We start from the raw sequence: 24,938 nt of genomic DNA on the forward strand, positions 1-24,938 counted from the left end.
AGGCTGCCGGACCCCACACCAGATTGCGGGACCAACATTGCTGTTTGCCAGAACCTGCCTGAGACCCTGTGCCTGACCTAGCCTTATTTCCTGGTGTCCTGCCTTGGCCCTGTCGGACTGACTCCTCGTGGAATCCTTGGATTCAGGACCGGACCTGGACCATGTTGCTCAGGTTAACCCCTGGACCCAGCACAGACACCCCTGTGGGGTCAGGGGCCCAGTTATGTCACCCCTTGCCTGCAGAACTGGGAGTCTCTTACCCTTTTCCGAACAACCTCCCTTGTGGTGTGTTTCCTCAGCCTCCTTTCCTTGAGAGTCATTCAGGCAGCCGCTGCTGCTGCCCCTGGTCTCTGCGCTGCATCCCCACCCCAACCCCACCAAAGAGAGATGCCTCCTCACACTGCCCCACAGGGGCCTGGGACTTGTCTGCCCATTTCCAACAGCAAAGTCAGAAATAGGAAGAGCAGCTGCAGGGAGTCATTGGTAAGAGGGGACAAGCTTCAGAGATTACACTCTTTTCCATTTGCCTGGGAAACGGTGCTGAGTTACACTTGATATAGGAGAGCCGGGTCCCCAAACTGAACAACGGGTTCAACAATAAATTCCAGGACTGGTGCTGCTCAAATCAAGACCCTAATTGGCAATCACATTTCCATGAGCCTAAATGGTACATGCAATATCTTTCCTTGAGTAAAAAATGTATACCAGTTGTGGGGAAACTACAGTCGCCCAGATGTTGATGGACCCCAACTCCCATCAGTAACACGTAGGGATGATGGGAGTTGTAGTTCAGCCATATCTAAAGGGCCACAGGTTCCCCACTCTTGCTATGTATCATCATTCATGTAGGATAGGAATATCCCTGCCCAGGAATGGTAGCAGTGTTTGAATAAACAGGACCTAGCAGGGGCTAGTAAATATTGCAATGCAAGTTGCATGATCACCATTTCACACATTCTGATTACTAGCAATGAAGAAAGATTCCAGGCTTCACCTCCAGTAATAGCTGTTGGCTCTGTTCACCTCCATTGGGCAAACAAAACTTTGAAACCATAACATCTTAATGTAATTAATTTCCTGCTTTCCATATAGCACATGCTGTGCCAACAGGTCTACGTGGAAACATCATCAAAGTCAGCTTATGCAGCACTATGGAGCTTCAAGATAGCATCATTAAACTGAGCTGTGTTTCTGAGTTTCTGTTTTCGTTTTGATAAGATGCTTCAATGCTTCTTCACAATTGCATCTCTTTTATTGATGCTGACGGTGCAACGTGTGGGTGTGGGTGCTGAACAGAACACAATCCTTTGAGACAAAGAGCTTGCTGGGTCTTCAGAATATGATCTCAGTGGCACGGCCAAGACTCCAGGTCACCTTTCAAAACTGTCAGCAAACCTGTTGCAGATTCTGTTTCTCAAGTTCTCGTTCATTACATGACTCAGGGTCCCTGTCATAGAGTCTCTGGCATTAAAACCTTTCCTGCACACCTATGCGAGATTGTTCACATCACCCTTACTTGCGGCAGTCTGTTTAAGAGTGGCTTTTAAGGTTAGTACAACATTCTGGATTATTGACTTCTTTAGAGAGAGAAAAATACAGTAACTTGCCAGCGTTCTTCTAGACATTGGATTCGATCAAGTTGCTTGGATTCCCTGGAGTGTAAAAGATAACGTGTAATAGTTAGGCCAGATCAGAGCAAAATCAATGTGTTTTTAAAGGCATTCACTTCAGTGGGAGGGAATAGAAATGTTTTAAACTGTATTGGCTTCCAGACAATGTGTTTTTATTCAGAATTTATTCGGATTTGCTTGTTTATACAGCATCATGTCAAGCAATTGTTATCCCACGCTTTTTCACTGCTTTTCCGTTGCCTTTCTTGCTGTAGAAAATCAGGTTATTTTTGAACCAGACTTGATGCATAAGAGCACCAGATCCAAAACCATTTTAATTGCACAAGCTGAATTTGCTGCAATTCTACTTGCAAACTCGCCACAGTCTAGAAGCGTCCTGTCTCACTAGAAACGGGGGTATTTGCAATTATTTAAAGTTGTTTGTCAAACTATTTTTGCACACCTTTGCAGATTTGGAACGAGGAGCCTGGGTACTACGTACCGTAAGCAGCCAAGGGAACCAAATTTCACTGTTTTCCTAGGAGAGACATCCTTTAGACATCCGTTGCTCTGCAAGTTGTATAATTGTTTTTTATAACTTTGCCTCTTCTCTTTTTACTCAGGAACATCTACGAAAGAGGAAATGGGGGATCTGAAGAGTCCATCTACCAGCCCCTTCACAGGCAAAGACATCACTGTTCTGGCAGGGAAGCTTAAACACATGGCTCTGAATACCCCACTCCGTTTCAGCGCGCAGGCCTTGAGACCCCATTCCAAGAACAGCGCTCGGTTTGGCTGCCTCAGCCATCACTCTTTCTTCTCACGGCATAATCCCCACCCTCACAGAGTCACTCATATTCAAGGTAAACAGGCAGCAGTGCCATCCTGTACGAGTCTGTTCAGAAGTAAAGTTCAGGCATGCTTTTGTTAGGTAATGAAAATCCGAAAGCGCTTAAATAAATAAATAAAAATGTGCAAATGTTGCAGCACAAAATTGCTGCTTATAGCTGTAAATTACAGTGGCATATTTATGTGCTTTGCATGCAATTGAATGCAAAAAGTACAATGTGTGACAATTCAATTAGCTCTTTAAGGCATGCAACTGTAGCATCCTGCTTGTGGTTAACGCTTAGCTGGAATGAAATATTCAACGCAGCAATAGAGAAATTAAAATAATAATTTATTTGTCAGACAAATAAATGAGAGGCACAGTGGTATATGGTTACCAAGCTCTGGCCTGCCCTCCTGCCATTCTGGCCAGCACTTATATTTCCTTAACCCAGCCCCCTTGCTCCTCCTGTGGCTGCCTCTGTCCAATCAGCCTGGTTGAAATTCCTATTGGCTGTTAGAACCAATCACAAAAGATACACCCATTTCCTTTTGCCCTTTTATGGGAAACAAAAAGCTATATATTCTTCTATCTATAAATGACAAATAAGTAGTAATATATCTTACATGTGTCTCAACAAGGAACCTTAATTACCAGCTCACCTCTTGCCCTCCTTGCCCTATTGCCCTCCAAAACAAATGGTTAATCTTAAATTTTTATCTTAAACAGATGTCAAGGATCTTGAGTTCACATCATCATTGAAAGATCTCCTTCTTTTGGAGGTCTTTAAACAAAGGCCTGACAACCATATGTGTGCTCTAATGATGTTTCCTGCTTGGCAGGGGGGCTGGGCTGATGGCCCCTGTGATCTCTTTCAACTATATGAAATAAGAATCTAGCATAAGGATTTAACATTTCTTAGTTTCTAAATCCTTTGCATAATTACATTTCAGCCAATATATTTAATACATAACATAAATAACCCTTTAAAAGGAAAAGAAATCTTAAAAGGATCTCAGTTTAAGAAAGAAACAACTTTAGAAAAAGACTTCCCAAAATACTCTCTTCCTTTCTGCCAGCCAGATGCTCTTGGCCTTTTAACCTTAGGAAAATATGGCTCAAGTTTAATGGGAGGCACATGGTTTTATTTTACTATTTACCAACTCTTAATTTAACCACTCTTACAGCTTAATTGTACTTTGCAACATGCAAGGTCAGTGTCCTCGCTCTCAGCCTGTAATTCCCTTTTTACGACTTTGAGAATTGTTTTCTGCTATAAATCAGGGGGCCCCCTTGTCCAGGAGAATAAACATTGCCAAGGTTCTTAGGCAGCTGGTCTTCTGCCTGGCATGAAACATTTGAAAATCTTTAAGCTCATCTTAATATACAGGCCTTAATCAAAAATATAAGCTTTGATAAAAATGCAGGCTTATGATTAGATGCCTCACAACAACAACAACAATTCCTCTGGTAATTAATACCCTAATGTAGGCTCACCACGCCACAGAAAGAGGCTGTGCATACACCATACATTGAAAGCACATGACCTCCCCCAAATCACACTGGGAATTGTAGTTTGCTAAGGGTGATGGGAACTACAGTTCCCAGGATTCTTTGAGGGGCGTTGTGTGCTTTCAATGTATGGTGTGTACATAGCTGGAGTCTCACCTTTCAGTAAGTTTGAAGGCAGAATTGGAGCCTTCAAAATCCGAAATGGATTCCAGAAGGGAGTTCTAAAGACTCAGCAGGCACACAGGTGAAGAATCTGAGTCTAGGAAATCCTTTCTGAAGCAGAACCAGGTAGCTCCTCCAATCTCTAGTTCAAGCCAGTTTTCTTCTATAATGTGGTTCTTTCCTGTGCAACTTACCCATGGATGCCTTCTTCTGTTGCAGGTTTGAATGGTGCTCCCGTTTGCACAGTTAATGACGAGTGGTGCGAGCAAACCATTCTGCCACCTCACCCAATGATAAAAAGTCAGATTCGTGCTTCTGTTTTGGGGGCGCCTGGGGCTCAGATACCCATCGGAGACCCACAACCTGTTCCAGTCCCCTGGCTATCAACAAGTTAGTATGCAACAGGAATATTTCCAACGCAAGCGCCACACTCACACATGCACAACTTTCCAGGGGTGCACATGGGCAATTTGCAAAACAAGAGTTTTTTTGGGGGGATACCTCCCATTCACTTCAAAATGAGCTTTTCCCCAGTATGCAAATAGCCCACAGGGGCCTTGATCTGGATTGGGGCTAATAGTTAAACCTTCTACACACGCACACACACACTATTCCACAAACATGCTAGGGTCTCAGTCTGGATCATGTTCCTCATGCTCAAAATTTGTGGGCTATATATGTATGTGTATATATATATATATGAGAAGGTAAATGACCCCTGGACAGTTAAGTCCAGTCAAAGGTGACTATGGGGTTGCTGCGCTCATTTCGCTTTCAAGCCAAGAGAGCCAGCATTTCTCCACAGACAGCTTGCCGGGTCTCATGGCCATCATGACTAAACCGCTTCTGCCGCAACGGAACACCATGATGGAAACCAGGGCGCACAGAAACGCTGTGTACCTTCCCGCTACAGCGGTACCTATTTATCTACTTGCACTGGCATGCTTTCAAACTGCTAGGTAGGCAGGAGCTGGGACAGAGCAACAGGAGCTCATCCCGTTGTGTGGATTTGAACCACCAACCTTCTGATCAGCAAGCCCAAGAGGCTCAGTGGTTTAGACCACAGCACGACCGGCATCCAAATATCTGTGCATAAGAGCACAGATCTGGAGCTGGTGTATTTTGTAGCTTAGTGCTTAGATCAGATACTGATAAGAGTCACCGGGTGAATACTTTTTCCTGCCTGTTTGGACAATTACAAGGAAGCTTGTCTCCAAAGGAGAGAGAACTTTTCGCACAGTCCTGATAGTCGTATGAAACAGGTTCTGGTGTGTGTATGATTTGTTGCCCCGTCTTACGATACCACAGAGAGCACTACAGTCAAAAAGCTCAGCTTAGCTTCCTTCCGAGATCTACTTCACCACCTGCAATCTATCCTAATCATCAAGGGTTGTCAATGCTATTATATCACAGACTGTGCCATTAAATATCATCATGATGAATATGCCTCCTGAGGACACGGTGATTAATAGCACCCGCATTAAAGCAGAAACAGGGTGTGTGTGTGTGCCTGTTTCTTGAGCTGCCTCACGTGATCTCAGCTGTTTCTGAATCTGCATCAAATTATTGCCAGGGGTTTAACAGATTCCACTTGGGTTCACATCCATACCAATATATACAAAGCATTCTTATACCACTTTCAACAGCCATGGCTTCCCCCCATGGGAAATGCCGTTTGTTAAGGGTGCTGGGAATTGTTGGCCCGTGAGGTCAGCACCCTTAACAAACAACACTTCCAAGGATTCTTTGGGGAAATCCATGGCAATTACGGTGGTAAAAGAGTGCTTCAGATGTATGGCGTGAATGTGGCCTCGTTTCCGAGCTGTTTCTGAATGTTCAAGTCGCTGCTGAATGTTCGACAGCATTTGAAACAATGATCTTCCGTCGTAACCCAGAGGGGCCAGGATGCCTCTGTCAAAACTAGCATATAAGAAATAATAGAACGAGCATGCTAGTTTTGAATGCACAAGAGGTTTTTGTGTAGCGGAATGTTTAGTCTGCCTTATGAAGTGGTACAGTCCAACTGCCTGCTGTCAATATACCACACAAGACTGCCAGTCATGTATTTTGCATATAAGACTGTTCCACACGTTACACACAGAGGCAAACTCAGAGAGGGAATCCGCAGCTGATCCTGGCTCCTGCATGACTGCATCCCAGCCACTTTTGTTTTTATTTTGAATTTGCCATCTTCCTCATTCCTCCCCTCTCTCAAGCAGGTTCTTTGTCCAATGCCTGGCGAGAAGAATTGAGGGAACTTGCTGCAAGAGTCAGAGCCACCTCGTCCACTGAGAAAAAGGAGGCAGTGAGTAGGAAAAAGGGGGTGGCATTGTGATCCCATAACGTGGGGCTGATTTGCTAAGGAAGGGGGTGAGCCCAACCTTGGGAATGAAAGTAACCAAGTACAGTGGATGGGAGCAAAAACAGTCCAGTACAATTATTTGTTCGGATAATGAGGAAAAATAGCACTGCTGTTTTCTATTTTGTAACCCTGCTGAGACTTGGGCCGTCTTCTTTAGTGATTCTTTCAGAAGATGACAACTCCTCATTTTGTTCGTATCAGAATAAATTACTTCTCATTCAAAGAATACCCAAAGACGAGTTAGAATCATAGAATCATAGAGTTGGAAGAGACCACAAGGGCCATCGAGTCCAACCCCCTGCCAAGCAGGAAACACCATCAGAGCACTCCTGACATATGGTTGTCAAGCCTCTGCTTAAAGACCTCCAAAGAAGGAGACTCCACCACACTCCTTGGCAGCAAATTCCACTGTTGAACAGCTCTTACTCTCAGGAAGTTCTTCCTAATGCTTAGGTGGAATCTTCTTTCTTGTAGTTTGGAACCATTGCTCCGTGTCCGCTTCTCTGGAGCAGCAGAAAACAACCTTTCTCCCTCCTCTATGTGACATCCTTTTATATATTTGAACATGGCTATCATATCACCCCTTAACCTCCTCTTCTCCAGGCTAAACATGCCCAGCTCCCTTAGCCGTTCCTCATAAGGCATCATTTCCAGGCCTTTGACCATTTTGGTTGCCCTCCTCTGGACACATTCCAGTTTGTCAGTTTCCTTCTTGAACTGTGGTGCCCAGAACTGGACACAGTACTCCAGGTGAGGTCTGGGATGCTTAACGTACAGGTAGGGGGTTGATAAGCCCATGGTACAGTGGATTGGTGTGTCTGACTTTTAACCAGAAGGTTGGTGGTTTGAGCCCACCCAGGGATGGCAGTGGGCAGGATTCCTGCAGTGCAGGAGATTGAATGAGATGGCCCTCAAGGTCCCTTCCAACTTTACAATTCTATGATTTTATGATATAGTTACATGATGGACTTCTGTTGAAATGAATAAGCATGCATAACACTCCCCTGCAGGGTGCAAGGAACCTGCAACTTCTAGATGTCATTGGACTCCCAGCTCCCATCATCTCTGTTGGCTAGAGCTGATGGGAGCTGGAGCCATCATCTGGAAGGGAACAGGTTCCCAAACTCAGCTCCACCATGGGCTGGGCTGAGACTGAAACTTGAAGAAGATAAGAAGAGCCTGCTGGATCAGGCCAATGGCCCTTCTAGTCCAACATTCCCATAGCGACCAACCAGGTGCCCATGGAAAACCCATGAGATCTAAGCAACCTCCAGATTTAGGGATGTCAACACTCCAATCCAGCTTACTTCTCTGAACTCTGAGGCTAAGGTCCAGTGCCAGAGGGCAAGGCACTGTGGAAAGACTGGGGTGGTTCCTAGGCAAAGAATGGCATGCAGTTGCTAGCCTTCCCATTGTTGAAACTTTGGCTCCAACCGACTTTCTGGAGCAGCTGCCTGGAACGATTCTCAATTAAATATCTGTGGCCGGTTACACAAGGCCAACCAACTACACAACAACACCATCATCTCTAGTTTTGTAAGGGTTGGTGCTGAAACTCTACCGGAGGTCAGAATTATAGAGCAGCAGAAGACTAGCACAACTGAAATTTGAGCTTTTCCTCAAATACAGACAATACTGGGAGCAGCTTGTTCCAACCTAACCTGGATGGCAGCTCAAAAATGAAGTGCTGCACTTTCTGGGAGAAGCTTTGTTCACCCAGCTCAAATTCACTGAGTGCTACAAACCACTCATATTTAGAAACAGAAGATTCAAGGCTCTGTCTTTCCATACCAGTCATTTAAAGCCACAGCTCAGTGGTTCATACACACACACACGTAGATAGATGTAGATATATACAGAAAAGTTGGGTGTCTCCCCCTCTCTCTGTCGAGCAGTAGCAAAAGTCCATAAGGTTCCAGGCACTCGCCCAGGGTTTGGGCTCCTTTGGAGAACTGAAAGCAGCGGAGACCATTGTAGCTTTAAGAAATATGATTTTTTCCTCACCTATTTAGTCTGCATGGATGGAGACCAGATTTTATAGCATGGTCATCTCAAGAGGGTCAGTGCAGCACTCAGTCCAAGGCATCTCTCCTAATTATACCTTCCTAAAAACTAAGCTTCCTCTATTCAGTTTCGTTCTTTTGATGCTTTGAAGTACTCATGGTTAGGTTTCACCTAACAAAGGAGTTCCCCTGCCTTCATCAACACTTGTTGATTGACTAGGATTAAAGATTGGTAAGCACTTAGAATATTTACCTCTTTCCATGCTAATTGCTGATGCTCAGAAGTAGGTACACACATTCCAATACACATGGATCTTGATTATATTCTCGACATTGGACACAGTCTTTGCAAATAACCTCTGATTAAACCTCTTGCATAACCCCTTTCTAATGCACATTGAGACAGTCTTGCAACATATCCCAGTTATAACATACAAGTTCTAATTACATTCTTTTCATTAAACCTAAACATTTAGCACCCCAGATCTATCTAGATCCATCCATCCAACTACAGTATACACACACTCTCTCTCTCACGTACACATCAATCAACCAACCACTCAATCGTGTTTAACTAAAAGTCATTACAAATCTCTCACACACATATACACTGTTGGCCACCAGTAGATGGCTCACAAGGCTCAGCTATAAATAAGGATGGGTTATTTTGATTTCAACATCTAGTACTTTCCCCATGTCATATTTTTGGAGTCTTACGTAAATTTTCTTGATACTGAAAGGCCACACCTTTAAATCACTATTACAACATTTAACAGTTGTGGCTTCGCCCAAGGAATCCTGGGGGACCCCTGCTCCCCTCTCAGACTGATTTAACGGTCCATCTCTCTTCCTAGGAGACTCTGGGAACTATAGTTCTGTAAGTGGAATAGAAGTCTCTTCAGGACTTTCAGCACCCTTAACAATCTACAGTTCCCAGGATAATTTGGGGGAAGCAGTGACTGTTAAAGTGGTATGAGGGCCCTTTAAATGTGGCGAAAATGGATTCACAATGGTTTCTTAAGAAATGTGTTTTCTTTACTGGAGCAAAAATAGGCTCCCGATTTTATGTCCACATTAAAGTTTCCCTATCAGATCCATAATCAGAGAATTAATTTGCTGTAATATATGCTAAGCAGGGACGCAGGTGGCGCTGTGGGTTAAAGCCTCAGCGCCTAGGACTTGCCGATCGAAAGGTCGGCGGTTTGAATCCCTGCGGCGGGGTGCGCTCCCGCTGCTCGGTCCCAGCGCCTGCCAACCTAGCAGTTCGAAAGCACCTCCGGGTGCAAGTAGATAAATAGGGACCGCTTACCAGCGGGAAGGTAAACGGCGTTTCCGTGTGCGGCTCTGGCTCGCCAGAGCAGCGATGTCACGCTGGCCACGTGACCCGGAAGTGTCTCCGGACAGCGCTGGCCCCTGGCCTCTTAAGTGAGATGGGCGCACAACCCCAGAGTCTGTCAAGACTGGCCCGTACGGGCAGGGGTACCTTTACCTTTTTAATATATGCTAATAGTGATATAGGGCAGGCTGCAAACTCAACTCAGCAAGATCAGAGCATGCTCAGTAGACATGGAATGCTGATTGACAGATGAGAGCAGGTGGGAAAGGAAAACCTGGGCAGGAGGGGAATGGAATGGAATGGAATGGCGTATCCTGAAAGAGGGTATGGCTGGCTTACTACAACTCTGGACAGGAGCACTCTGCATTGCAATATTTTGTGTCTGACTTGTTCTTCCATGTCCAGTTCCTCTACTGTAGCTTGTTGTTGTATTTTAAGGCAGAAAAGTCTCGGAGGGCGACGCAATACTCAGAAGAAACAGGACGCCTCATCCCACCTCCCTCTCGAGCTACAGCTTGCCATTCGTCCCGCCGTTTGCACAGAAACAATGCCAAGAATAAAGGCAAGGATGCGACCCTGCTCTTCCGGGACCAAGAACTTATAGTAAGCCATGCATGGAAAAAAAGGGGGGCAAACAGACCCTTCTTCTTCTTTTTAACCTGTACCATAAACCAATTACAACTATTTTTCTAGAAATTAATTGATGGAGTAATAAGAAAAGTTTCTGCTCAAAGCTGATTATAAATTAAATTTGATAATTGATGGAATAATAAGAACAGTTTCTGCTCAGAATGGATTAGAAATTAAATGTGATAAAGCAGATAATTATCACACACAATTGTTATGTTTCATTTGCTTTGGGGAAAAAGTTAGGAAAAGCAGCAAAGTGCCTGGAGATGTTTATCTTTTTTAAAAAAACAAAAACAAAATTTATATACCATTTGGTTGTAAGAAATCTAAGTGGATTACAAAACTATCAAGTAAAACATTAATAAAAAAACCCAGTTAAAAACAGGTATTTAAAAACATTCAAAAGATGATTAAAATGAACAGTAACCAAAAAAGAGATAAGTACATGTAGTTTGCCTAAACAACAATGTTTTAAACAAGTTTTGAAAAGAGTACAGCAAAGGAACCTGCCTGGTGTCAATAGGTGAGGGGGTCCAAAGTGTAGATGCTGCTGAACTAAATGATTGATTTCTTACAATTGTGGAATGAGTATTATATGGCATCAGTAACAGCGCCAGTTTCACAAATTCAAGCAGCTGCATGTGCTTATATGGATTAAGGTGATACTTCAGGTAAACTGGTCCCAAGCTGTTAAGGGCCAATAGTAACACACTGAACTTGGCCCAGCCCAGCAGCAAATGGGCAACTAGTGCAGAACTCTTTGAAAAGAATAAAACCTGGTTCTAAATAGCTACTGTCTGAATGCCCAAGTAGAGCGAGTGCCCAAACAGACCGGAGATTCATATGACACAACTGTTGCTAGGGTGTGTAACTCAGGCCTGCTGCATGCTAACCTGCCTGTTTTAAGATCTTATTCTCAACCCCCACCCCCCAGAGAGTTCATGTCTCTCCTCTTGAATACACAAATCGATTTTGTCTGGTAGAACTGGGGGAAACTGGCCTTAGTCAACTTTTCCATAGCCCATCTCCCAACTTCCAAAAGATGTTGAGGCATCTCCCTGATGGACCTGACTGACTAGTTATTGGCAGGCCACAACCACCTGTCAACCAAGGCCCTCCTGGATCAGAAACTCTTTCAAAGATTACTGTTGCCAGTCCCTCAGCATTACTGCTACCTTATATTGGTATTAGGGTCCTGGGCATACTTCTGGCCAGACTCAAAAGGGATATTTCCCCTTAACATGCCTAGATCCACTTGGCTCATGCTGCATGTGTGCAGGGTTTGACAGAGAAAAGCAAGCTATACCTTGGGCTCTGGGCTAGCTCTGTCCCCTCATAAGTGTTGGACTCTCAGAAAGCACACCTATCTACGGATTGAGGGGTCCTAAGGGGAGTATGGTGGCAACGGGAAAGATCTCACACTGCCCATGGCATTAGGTTACTCTCCAACACCAAGTAAAAGTTCCCAGGACCTTTCCTGGAATTCCTGAGCATTCTAGTGTTGCCATATTTTGAAGAGCAAAAAAGAGGAGACTATGACGGCCATTCAAAGCAAATAAATGCAATGTGACTCAAATTATACCCCTGAAAAACAGGGAAGCGGGTGGCGCTGTGGGTTAAACCACAGAGCCTAGGACTTGCTAATCAGAAGGTTGGTGGTTCGAATCCCCGCAACGGGGTGAGCTCCCATTGCTCGGTCCCAGCTCCTGCCCATCTAGCAGTTTGAAAGCATGTCAAAGTGCAAGTAGATAAATAGGTACCTTCCGGCAGGAAGGTAAACGGTGTTTCCGTGCGCTGCTCTTGTTCGCCAGAAGCGGCTTAGTCATGCTGGCCACATGACCCGGAAGCTGTACGCCATCTCCCTCGGCCAATAAAGCGAAATGAGTGCTGCAACCCCAGAGTTGGTCACGACTGGACCTAATGGTCAGGGGTCCCTTCACCTTTACCTTATACCCCTGAAAAAGAGGGTAATTACCCTAAGATATGTCTCCATACCTTGCTACCTGCAAGCTACTAGGTATAAATGGAAGCCCACCAAGGGTTTGACCAGCGTCCTCATTCTGACCCCTGCCTGGGACTGCGGGGAGAGGCGTGGGGAGATTGCACCATAGGAACAACGAATGGTAAGGTAGGGCAAAGTTCTCACCAGCATAAAAATTACCGAGATAAGCCTGTGTGTATACCCTCTTGACCCTGTTGTTTCAATGTCACTCCGACCCCGGTTGTGCTGACACTTTCCCACTGTACTCTTCTGCCAACAGATTTTGGAGCTGCTCTGTCAGATCCTGCAGACAGATTCCTTGACTGCGATCCAGCAATGGCTGCTCATGGCTGCGCAGAGGGGTAAGGTGTATGCAGAGCCTGCAAGGAGCAAAAGCCTTTGGAAATGTGGATTATCTCTATTTTGTTATCAGCTATCTCCCCCTATTAACACCCGTTGCAGCTCAGTGGGTTGTTGTCTAATGCATCGAAACACTCAGGGCATGCAGCACGTTTGCAATGCCACCTTGAAGCATAGGCCTTTCCACACATTACAACACAGCAGCACCCGGGGGATTGCAGCAGAATGTGCAGCCGACAAGTCAGTCCTGATTTTCTGGTCATTGTTTCCAGCTATGTCTCATTTGCATATAGCCCAGCCAATGTGGTCCTTGAGTTGGTACCCTGCATTACTGCAATGCGTTCTGTGTGGTGCCACCCTTAGAACTGGCCTGGGAGCTGCAGCTAGTGCAGAATTTAGCAGCTCAGCTGTTGAGTGGGCTGGGTCCAGAGGCAGAGCAAGCTGATGGGGCAGCCTGGGGATGGGGCCAGCCACCCGCAGGGGCGGGGCCAGCTGGAGCAGGATGCTCCACAGGGCCTCAGAGGAGTCTGCCTGCCTCCTCCCACTCAGCTGCCCTACAGCTGAGGGGGAGGCAGTGGGCGGACTGTTTGGGGCAGCATGGAGCCTGCGGGCACTTAAGCCACCGCATCACTCCCAGGAGAGACGTGTGGCTCAGGCATGCTGCAGGCCCCGCGGTGAGTGCCACCTGGCAGTTTGTCACACACACACCCTCAGTGGCGACACCCAGGGCGGGGCAGCCTGCCCTCACTGCCCTCCCCTTCCTCCACCCCTGGCTGGGCCATCGTGACCGCACACATCAGCTCTGCTGAAATATCTGCCCTGGCTGCCAATATGCCAGCAGGCCAAATACTTTACCTGCTGGACCACCTCACTCCATATAGCCTTGCCAGACCATTAGATACAACACCTTTGCCAGTGGTGCATGGTGGAACTACCAGGAATAGGTCCTTAACAGTGGCAGTGCCAAAAGCATGGAACTCCCAACTGATATTAAGCAGACACCTCACTATTAAGCATCGGACACTTAAAGCTTTTTTATTCATTCAGGTATTGTGACTCAGCTGTGTTCAATCTGCATATTATGAGCAGTTTTCTTTGTTTTATTATGTTTATGTTGTTTTATTAGTGTCTTAGGCACATCACCATTTTTGTGACTTAGCAGTATATGAACCTGCATGATGAATAAACATAATAAATTAAATTCCTAGATATGCACCTAAATTAGCAACATAGGAATAATTCCTAAGTGTGGTTCAGGTATGTTAAACCTGTACAACGCCTTCCTCTAAGGAAGTCCCCAAGTGACTTTACAGCCAAAGTGAAAATGCAATAATAAAATCACATAAACGTTATTAAGCACAGTCCTATCACCAGGGTTACCCAAAGGCCTGGGGAAACAAGTATGTCTTTGCTGGATGCTGAAATGATGACAAAGTTTGTGCCAGTCAGGCCTCCCTGAGGAGAGCATTCCATCAACGAGAGGCTACGACAAAGAAGGCCTGTTCTCTCATCACCAACCCTCAGAATTTCCAAAACTTGGGTCTCCAGCTGTGAATAAAGACTGGGCCCTATTTGTATCTCATATGCATAAAATGTTTCTTGGATAATATTTTCACAATGCGCCCTTTATTTGCATCAGTGTGTCCCAAGCTGCTTTTGGACTACAGTTCCCATCATTGCATACCACTGGTCCTGCTAGTTAGGGAAGATGGGAGTTGTAGTCCAAAAACAGCTGGAGACCCAAGTTTGGGAAACCCTGCTCTATCTAGATCCCCCTCAAATATCTCAAGGTCTGGGCAGGTTCATTTGGTTATTTACAAACTGATAGTTTTATATGGGAATGATAACTTGTGGGCTAATTCTTATTTATATGTGAAATTGCATGCAGAAAGAAAAGAAGGGCAGCTGGAACAAACCTATTTATTTTACCTTAAAACTGTGCAGGTGAGATCTTTTGATTCCTAAACATGTCCTCTCCTCTCCCTGCAGAAAAGGACCTTGTCATGGGATTGTTGCAGACGGCCACTGCCAATTTACATCTTGATCCTCAGGAGCTGACCACAAGCATGGAAAGTGATGGAAAGCATCCATCACAGTTGCCCCCAGATACTTCAGGATTTGCCCCCAAACAACGCAGCCTTGGGAGAAATCATGTGTCCAGGTGCCCTCTTTGCAAGTCCTTTGAATGTTTGCTAAAATGAATTTCTGTTGCATATTACAGAAAATAACTAGACACGTTATGGGGGAAAGTACTTCTTGACACAGCACCAACTTAAATCATGGAATTTGTGCCCACAAGAGGTAGTGGTAGCAAGCAACATGGATGGTTTTAAAAGAAGTCTAGACAAATTCATGCAGGGTAAAGCTATCAATGGCTACTTGCTGCCCAGAGTGGCTGGGACAAGTGGCTAGGATGGACTACAATTAATACATTCTCATTATTGTTATCATCTTCTACTTCCAGTAGAGCGTCAAACCCACTGGTTATATGTTATATAAACACAGGGCTGGATTTAGGTTTGATGAGGCCCTAAGCTACTGAAGGTCATGGGGCCCTTTATATGTCCAGCTGTCCTTTGTCAACAACCAATTGTCACAGTTTTTTGTGTTGAATATATGCTATACGGTAATTTATGGGCCTAATAGGTATCCAAAGCCATTTGCACAAACCAAAATATGTATTTTATCAAAGTAATGGTTGAACTGAAATACAATTAAGAAGAAGTATATTAATAGTGAAATGGGGGGGGGGGGCAAGAGAGTGGGGCCCTAAGCTATAGCTTGTTTAGCTCATATGTAAATGTGACACTGCCTGAACATTAGGGACACAGCCAGCAGACTGCTAAAGTCTCCCCATCATCATTCCTGCTGGAAAGAAACCATTTAAAGGGCTATGCAAATGCTGAAGATGAACAGATTGTCCAAGATGATCGCAAAATGACAAAAGTAGTTTTCATGCCAGAAATGTTGATCAAGGTGCGTAGCTTCTCTTATAATCATGTTGGCCCTGGTTTATTTTGTTGCAGGCTGTCTGTTATGAGACAAAAACAAGAACCTATCCCAGAAGAAGAAAAGCCAGGTAAAAACAAAAACAAAAAAAACCCTGTAGAAAATGCTGTGTTTTCATTCGAAAATGCAAGGCATGAAGTAGGTATCCCTGAAGCAACCAGTGGAAATGTCCTGTGTAGGAATCTTAAGCAGGAAATTAGCTGCTGGATGTGCTTCAGGTGGGTTGAGACTCAGACTCTAGACTCAGAATAAGCCAAGGGCAGTGCCCAATTACACAGCTCAGCTTCCAACATGTTCCCATCAAACTATTTTCTATGAGGCCATCTGCGCAGGGCATGCTTGCTCCTTAGGCTCAGTGAGCTACCCTAAGGCGGAGGAGCAGGACTGCATATGTATTGTGTAAGCACTTAATGTGGAATTATGCTTCATGCCTGGTGTGTGCATGCTGAACCACACAGAGAGCCAACATCGTGCCCTCCTGACATATAATTACAGCAGGGCTTATATAATTACAAAATGGATGGCACAATCGTTTCCTGTATTTCTAAAGAAGGAAGGTGTTCTCACCTGGGGCCTATGTGAAGTCAAGCCTTTGGTGAGCTGCATCCAGAAAAGCGAAAGATGCTGGCATTTCCTCAAAAAGCTTCAGGTTTATCAAAGTGATCTTTGACTTAAGCAAGGTTTTTCTGTTTGCGTTTTCTGTCGTGGCAGCGGGCCCAGTCCAAATCAGCAATGCTCCTAGACATAGGACATGACTTGATATTTCATAACCAGAAACTGGAGAAAGAAAATTAGCCATGTATGCTTCCCATGGGACTTGATAGATATTTGTAATTAACATTCCTTACTGGATGACCGGTGAATGTGACCTGTTTTTAAATAACAGGCTCCCTGATCCTTCATTGAAACAGATTGATACTTTACTGTTCTGTGGCTAACAAAATTTAACAAAATTTATCCTGCAGATTACTTTTCATGAGCGCTTCCCAGCATTTTGGTCTCAAGTTTAGGTTTTAGTCCGTTCCGGCCTTACTCTTAGACAGTTTGAGGGGTCTCCTTCATACTTCATATATATTTTTGAATATCATTAAAGGGGTGAAAAATTCTCTATTACTATTTCCCCATCCCCACACACAACTAAGTGGGCCTTTTTGATCTTTGACCTCAGGCACCAAGTTAACTTGGATTATCTTTCCACTTTATATTTGTATAACCCTATTGAATTCTCTGCTGATTCTGGCTTACTTCGGTGGATGCAAGCAATCAGCCATCATTCATACCTATGCTACCTAGTTGCCCAAAGGAGGTTTGGAAGTCTGGTGGTATGCCTTTATAGTGTTTAGGGGAGCAAATCTGGGCAGGGGGTTTACAAAAATGTGGCCATAATCTCTGGTTCTCATTGTTAAGTTGTGGGTGAACATATCAGACGACACAGCGATTCTTCAAACAGCTCTTGTTTATTCACAGGCCAGAACAGAACTGAACTGAAGGGTTCAGTCAGCCTGCTTATATAGAGCTCCAGTACATCGTAACTGTAACAACTTTTCTAAAACTATCCAGTCACTGAATGTCACTTTCGATCCCTTATTTGCATAACTATCTACAGTATCCCCCTGCTGGCCCAGGGTGAGAACTTCAGTACATAACACTCATATCCACTGGAAACACATTAACCAAACTGTCTCATTCGTGCTTTCCATTTTCAGTGCACATCGGCTCTGCAGAGGTTCTCCAGTTTCACCCCTCTGCAGATGAAAAGCAAAACCATTCAGACCAAACCAATTAGAAAGAATCCTTCCTCCTGATGTGACTACTCTTGCTGCTCCAGCTTGTAGTGATACCGCTCCTGCTACTCACCCAATGGCAACAATGCTGCAAGAAAAAGGGCTTCTTTAGAAAGACCCGACATCTCAGAATGTGCCTCTTGGATTGAGGCACTGCAGTCTTCAAAGGGGATGACATTTTGAGATGTTGTTCGATGAGACTCTGCACAATTCTGAAACCGTTGGAAAGACCCATTCCGCTGTGTCCTCCTGTGTCCCAGCTTGGTATTCAGCATGATTCAAGAGAGGAACACCAAGAAGTTGCAGAATGATGAACATAGAAGGTGCACCTTTAATGGCATAGTGCCTATTGTAGGACGATTCTGAACTTTGAGACAAGGACTCAGAGCCTTTCATTCCTTCTTTGATAGCTGGTAGTATGTCAATTATTTCCTCCCTTGGAACAATTTGCATTCCATCCCCACACTGCTGTTTGCTTGCTTGCTTTTTAATGACCATAGTAGGAGTGCAATTGAGATGTTATAAAATTCTGCAGCTTTGTTTTTTAAAAATAAAAAGCTAGTTGTTTGAGGCTGCTGCTTAGTGCTCTGAATTGTCCTGGGTGTGGAGGAGCTGAAACTTTTCCTAAAGAGCTAGGCTCTAGTTAGCTGTTTGGGCTGTGAAACTGACTAGAGTGAAGGGGAGAGGACAGAGAGAAAGATTTCTCCTGCTCAGGAATTTGCTGATGAAAATTTATATTATGTGAAACAAGGATTTAATCATACGGAATTGTTTTGTTGTTGCTGCTGTTGGGTTTCTAAAGGCAGCCTGTAGAATTCTCTTTAACAATAAATCTACGATGAGCAAAAACATTCAACACATGCCTCTGCCTGCCTCCAGAAGCCGTTCAGTTCTTGAGGCGAAACAAGGATGCAAAGTGCTTGCGGTTTGGCACATTCTTCTGCAATGGAAAGCCTGTTCTGCAAAGGGACTCTTCCTCCAGTGTCAGGGAAACACCTAAACTTTCTGTGCCGCCATGTGATCCCTATCAGGGATGCCAAATTTCATCCAAGCAAAGGAAGTATCGGGTCTGCCTTTCATTCACTATGAATGATTTCCTCCCAAACAATTCAATTCAGCTTGAGGGAAGCCTTCATACAAGCTAGAATGGATCTTGTCTGGCTGTGTTTGCGCATGCATATGCATGTGTGTGCTCGTTCCTCCAGAAGCGCATTCACAAAGCCAAGCTTCTTCCTCCCTCCCAGCCTGCCCTTGAAGTAACTTGATCTTAGAGGCTGGAACACTGAGCCCCTTGATGTTGGTAAAGAGGAGAGAGAGAGGCGCTGCCTCTTAGTGCTATGCCTGCTTCCTCCACATCAGTTTCCCTCTGGAGGAGGAAGGTGAAGGGGGCCCCTTTGCAGAACTTGCTTACAGATGGGGGCTGATGGGTAGGGAATAGAAAGGCTGCAAAACAGGCAAGCAGATTCCAAAGGCTCCGCTTGAAACGTCCATTGCAGCATTCATCCTCAGAGCTTTGGTAAATGTTGATCCACCACATTCCAGGCCCTGAGTACCTTTTGCTGCTGCAGATTAATCATTTGCCTTCCCGGTGATGTGTAATTTGGGGATAGGAAGCAAGTCAGGGCTGGCCGCAATATATTGTGAATCTTGGCTCGGGGGTCTCTCCCCACCCCCTTTTTGGATTCGCTGCCCATCCATGCATTTTGATTTGCACACACAATCTGCACCATGAACTCGCCGGCAGCTTCAAGATACTGCTGGCTGCTCCTCTTTTTCTTTCCCTCTGCAGCAAAAGGTAAGAGAGACAAGGCACTGGAAAGCTTGGGGGGAGGGCATGCCGTATTTTTCACTCTATAAGACGCACCAGACCACAAGACGCACCTAGTTTTTGGAGGAGGAAAACAAGAAAAAAAATATTCTGAATCTCAGAAGCCAGAACAGCAAGAGGGATCGCTGTGCAGTGAAAGCAGCAATCCCTCTTGCTGTTCTGGCTTCTGGGATAGCTGTGCAGCCTGCATTCACTCCATATGACGCACACACATTTCCCCTTACTTTTTAGGAGGGAAAAAGTGAGTTTTATAGAGCAAAAAATACGGTATCTCACTGAGGTGAGTCCTGGTTAACTTATTTGCTCATTGCGATTCTCAAGCTCAAAGGAGGCAAGCTGTGAAAAGGTTACCCTTTTCAGTCCGATTTATGTACAATTTATTGGCATGGCAACTATCAACCAGTGGATCCTGAGGGGCAGCTCTTTATGACTCAGATTCAGGCTCCCGGATCCCAGAGCCTTGCCTGCAAATTTCCCTGAGCACCTGTTGTTTTCCACATGTTCATGGGAAATATAAAATTAAGTAGCACGGAAAGTATTTAAACGTGACTTAGTTTTCATAGCTACCAAACTGTCAGTGGAAAGCTGATTATGCTCCTCCCCCCCCCCCCCAACCCATAGCTGTCAACTTTTCCCTTTTCTTGTGAGGAATCCTATTCAGAATAAGGGAATTTCCCTTTAAAAAAGGGAAACGTTGACAGCTATGCCCTAACCCCGTCCTTGGATCTGCTATGGACTTTTTGCAGAATTAAGGATCCCAAATCAAAATGGGTTATGAAATGTAACTACTTGGTTGCTATGAGCATTCAAATGGCGTGTTACATAAAACAACAATCATTTTAATAACACAATATATTGGACCATCCTAGCGTTTCGCAAGGAGGATCTTTAAACCCTACAATTTACGGTGGCTTAAATTGGAGAGAATCCATATTAAGACGATTCAGATGGGGCACACCTCAGCCAAAATTACCATAAATACATTTTTAAAGCTATTGGCAATGGGGATTGAAAATGATCAACTCTAACTGGATTGGGCTGATTCCCCCCCCCCCAAAAGAAATTAAGCTCTATGGCTGAAATTTTAAATATATTTTATGAAAGTCTCATCCTATTCAAATCATTAGAACTTACTTCGAAGAAAACCTAGCATGGATCAGGCTTAACAAATGTCCATTAATATCTGTAATAGTGTCTAAGAGCATCTTCCTGCAGACATGGTAATATCTCAGCAATGATTGTTATCTCGTCTATTTAAAATAGGGGTGGGGAACCTGCGGCCCTCCAGAGCTGCTTGACTACAATTGCCATTATCCTTAACCATTGGCCATGCTGGCTGGGGCTGATAAGGAGTCCAAAAAAACAGAGGCCCACAGGCTCCCCACACTCTATAGGAGTGAGCATAATAATTGCACTGCCCCTCCAGAATATTATGATATTAATCAAAACCTATGACAGATAATCACACAGAACTATGCTGATCTAGCTGTTCCTTTTTCTGCCATCCAGTGTGACTTTCTCCTACCTCTGTCCAGCTGTTCATGGCATGAGAAGGAATTACAGTGCACATGATAAGAGCTTGATATTCCATCCTTGGGGTGATGTAGGACCAAGCCACATTGCCTTAGCAAAGGGGGGTTGTGAGGTTGGTGGGGAAACTCAACTGGTCAGTATTCTTGGGGTCCAGCACCTCCAACAAATCCAGCCCTTCCTTCTCACATGGACCAGCTGAGACTCAGCATCTTATTTAAAAGTGTTCCAGTGACTTCAGTGTAGGACTCTTTTATAGAGAACCTGGAGGCACCATCTTTCAAGTCAGGAATCCTATACCAGTACCGCTACTCACTGGGTGGCCAGCTAAGATATCTGTCAAGGCCATCTTTGCAAGGAAGCAAGTTGCAGGCTGAAGCTCTGGTTGATGTGCATCTCGTGTGGAGAAATCCCAGCAATGCCGGGGAGCACCTTCTCCAAGTCCAAGTTGGTGATGTCTTCATCCTACAATGGGTTTTAAATGATTGAGAGGGGAAACACTGGTTTTCCATTACTAACCAACGCCAGAGATTTCTTTAAGCATGTTCAGATTGTATGTTTCTCCTGCTACCGCTGGGCTTCTGTTCGGCACTAGAACTGACATTGCTCACTTAGAATGTTCACCTAGTCTGACCAATAACTCAGGTTGATCTGGAAATGATCATCCTCAACTAACAACCCTCCCCATTACCTGCCAACACTATCTGCACAGATGTCGAGCAAAAGAAGGTTGCTTATTATTTTATACACTGCAAGCACATAGTTGAACTATAGGATTCTTTGCCAGCAGGGGAGCTCATGTCCACTAACTTAGATGGCTTTAAAAAGGGATTGGACAAATAATTAGCATTGTTATTAAAAGGGGAGTAGAAAAATGCAGGTCTTTTTCCTCAGGCTAGCCCTGGGTACATAGAATAACCAATGGATACTTCTCTTGGAGACCTGTTCTGTTTATAGACACTTAGCCCCACTGCTTTCAGCTGGGAGAAGAGAGGGACATCACAGTGTGGTGCATTTGCAAAAAAATTGTGGGATGGGAAAGCAAGAGAGAGAATGAGAAGGGGTGCCACCTTGTCCCCTTCAGACCACCTGGCCCAGTGGTGTAACTCTGAAGGACTGGGGAGGTGGGCAAAAGTCGTAATTTTCTTCTGCTCATTTTGGGAACTTAGATCCATGGCCTGCAACTCCATCACGATCCGGAACAAAGTAAGAGTCAGACTGAGAACAACGATCAACCTGCCCAAGTTTCACTGAACACTACAGAACTGGAGCAGCCCGTTTTCCTTCATTGGAAAAATGGGAAGGTATGTTAATATGAGGCAGACTTTTTGAGGTAAAGGCTTGCTCACTTTTCTCTCCAGTTTCAGCTTCATGCAAGGTAGCCAACATCGCCAACAAGGATGTTTATACTTTTCATTGTCATTAGAAAGCAATTAGTGGCGGACAATTGTCCATGTTTGCCTGAGTTAAGAGGAAGCTCCCTTCAGAAACCACAAGCATAGCTTTCTATGGGCTAGTGGCAGTGCCCAAGTAGTATCAGGTAGTATGCCAGGTATTAACACCACTAATAATGCACTTGTGCAAGCCAAGGAGGAGATGGAAGTGACTGTACTACCCAGCCTGCTTCAGCCAGATATATTTCACAATAAATATAGGATAGAACTAATATTGCAAAGGACACAACAGAAGCCTGTGCTTTCATATTTCGGTGAACATTTTAAAATGTTCCAGTTCTCAAATAACTTTTTATCTACAGTAGTACCTTGGGTTACATACGCTTCAGGTTACAGACTCCGCTAACCCAGAAATAGTACCTCGGGTTAAGAACTTTGCTTCAGGATGAGAACAGAAATTGTGCTTTGGTGGCGCGGCGGCAGCAGGAGGCCCCATTAGCTAAAGTGGTGCTTTAGATAGGAAAAAAATAAGTTGTTCTACTGCCACTGCAAGTAGAAAACCTCCCTCTTGAGAAACCACTGGAGAATTTCTCCTCACCCTGGAGAAATTTGGTGGAGTACTTAGCCCACCCACCAAATTTCCCTACTCACAAATGGGGCACAAAATTTCAAGAGGCCGCTTCCACACAGCTCTGACTTAAATGCTTGATAATTAACAGCTGAAGTGTGTGGATTGAGTTTGCTGAAAAAGCATTCCTTTTGAGGAGGTGCGTAAGTTCTGTCTGTGGTGTTGGACCTGGGATGGCCTGCTCACCTCAGAGTCACAATTCATCCTTCTGTTGTCTGAAAAGTTGTCTGGGATACTCCAATTTTCCTACCTCATGCTGCTGTTACTCATTATCAAACTACTGATAGCCCAAGAGGAAGAGAAATGATGACCATTTAGTTCATGCACCTCTTTCTGCTGTCCTTGGTCACTTTTTTCCTCAGGATTTCCTCCCACCATGGCCTTGCTTTCACTTTGCAGGTTGAAGGCATCTATGAAGACAAAGCTGGAAGCCCCTTAACTTTGGAGCTGAAGAGAGGCCTGGTCAGCCTTCTCCAGTTTCAGACCCACCCTGGGACAGTGACTGAGGTAAAACAAGGCTTTTTCTTTCTTTCTTGTGGTATTCTTGTACTCTTATACAGCTGTAATATGACTTGGAATACCTAGCACCTTTTACGTCTTTAAAAAGTGCTCTTGCCCACCACAAAATAAGGCCAACAATTAAGGAAGTGCCATGGGGGTTTATTTCATTGTGCCTCAACTTTATAATCGGCCAGTTCTGCTCGTGTAGCCACTCCACTCTTTCTGTTTGCAAAAAATCAAACACCAAGTGCTTTCAGCATCGATAAAGAGCGTTTGTGCATCTTGTGTAGGAATCGTGGAATTTGGAAAATATCCTCCTTGCCCTTTTGCAATGGTGGATGGGAGCTGGAGGGCTACAGATCCACCACCATTGTTACAGATGAGTCAGCGCACCAGAATCCCATTTATTGCATCGTCTGGATGGAGTCTGCAGCATATTCAGAAAACATCTGATCCAGCCAAATCCATCACTGGAATAGTAAAAAAGACATTTGAACCAAACACAGGGCTAATTTAGCATCCACTATTCTACTCCCAATTTTCCTATTTATTATGTTTAGGATGACATTTCTGGGAGCTGCCCAGTGACTTACACAGTCTCCAAGGATTCTGTTCTGAAGACAAAAGACCTACATGGATGCAAAAGAACAAAGTTTGGATTCAGCTCTGTTAACAAGGCAAGTTTGATAATTGCTTCTCTACCGATTTTCCAGCTTTCTCTAACCACTTTCAAAATACCAGTCTATCCTGCGCCTGAAAATTAGTGGGTTTTGATTTCAAAGTCCATGTAGAACTACTTTTCCTAGGCTGATTCACTGTGCAATATTCAATGAATGCCATACATAGAGTGCACATTAAGTTCTCTCCCTCCCTCCCACATGTTTGACATTTTATTAGGTTTTCATATGTGTTGGAAGCCACCCAGAGTGGCTGGAGCAACTCAGCCAGATGGGCGGAGTATTATTATTATTATTATTATTATTATTATTATTATTTGCACTGAGGCAGCAACATTATTTTCCCATAGGCAACCACTTACTGGGGTCTGACTTCTCTTTAGAGGAAAACCATTGGAGGCTAATGGCACTTTATAATATTTAATAGCAACTGGTTGATTTTAGTTATCTAGTTTGACTGGTTGAAAGTTAGATAAAGCTAACTTTATATGGAGCAGGATTGCCCTTCCAGGCAACCTGAAGAAGTGGAGCCAGGGTCTAGTGAGGAAATATTCATCTTCTTTTTACAGATGTTTGGAGTCCTGTGGCAACCTGTAAGTAAAAGTCTTTATTCTGTGGAAGGACAGCTCCTCAAGTCCGCATTGTCCGAAGAAAGTCATACAATCTCTCTAAACCTGAAGTCTTCCATTGGAGTCGATATCACCTCCAGGTTGGTTCTGCGCTGCTACATTCAGTTGGCCTGGCACACTGGGGGTGGCGAATGGTGCCTTCTTTGGTCAGAATTAGAAAATGGAGTCCTGTA

At 44.5% G+C, this 24,938-nt stretch overlaps 1 protein-coding gene across 1 annotated transcript in view; it reads left to right on the forward strand.

Moving 5' to 3' along the window:
- TBATA (thymus, brain and testes associated) overlaps positions 1 to 24,938 on the forward strand; it is a 44,778-nt gene that overhangs the window by 3,409 nt on the left and 16,431 nt on the right. Inside the window, exons 2-13 of the mRNA XM_079976518.1 lie at positions 2,234 to 2,473; positions 4,333 to 4,503; positions 6,333 to 6,418; positions 10,253 to 10,417; positions 12,706 to 12,787; positions 14,775 to 14,946; positions 15,812 to 15,864; positions 21,196 to 21,383; positions 22,106 to 22,240; positions 23,358 to 23,465; positions 24,020 to 24,136; positions 24,706 to 24,845. Coding sequence (XP_079832644.1) covers positions 2,254 to 2,473; positions 4,333 to 4,503; positions 6,333 to 6,418; positions 10,253 to 10,417; positions 12,706 to 12,787; positions 14,775 to 14,946; positions 15,812 to 15,864; positions 21,196 to 21,383; positions 22,106 to 22,240; positions 23,358 to 23,465; positions 24,020 to 24,136; positions 24,706 to 24,845 — 1,637 coding nt within the window. The 5' untranslated portion in view covers positions 2,234 to 2,253. The remainder of the gene's footprint in view (positions 1 to 2,233; positions 2,474 to 4,332; positions 4,504 to 6,332; positions 6,419 to 10,252; positions 10,418 to 12,705; positions 12,788 to 14,774; positions 14,947 to 15,811; positions 15,865 to 21,195; positions 21,384 to 22,105; positions 22,241 to 23,357; positions 23,466 to 24,019; positions 24,137 to 24,705; positions 24,846 to 24,938) is intronic.

This window comes from Podarcis cretensis (assembly GCF_951804945.1).
Source record: "Podarcis cretensis genome assembly, chromosome: 5".
Lineage (NCBI taxonomy): Eukaryota > Metazoa > Chordata > Lepidosauria > Squamata > Lacertidae > Podarcis > Podarcis cretensis.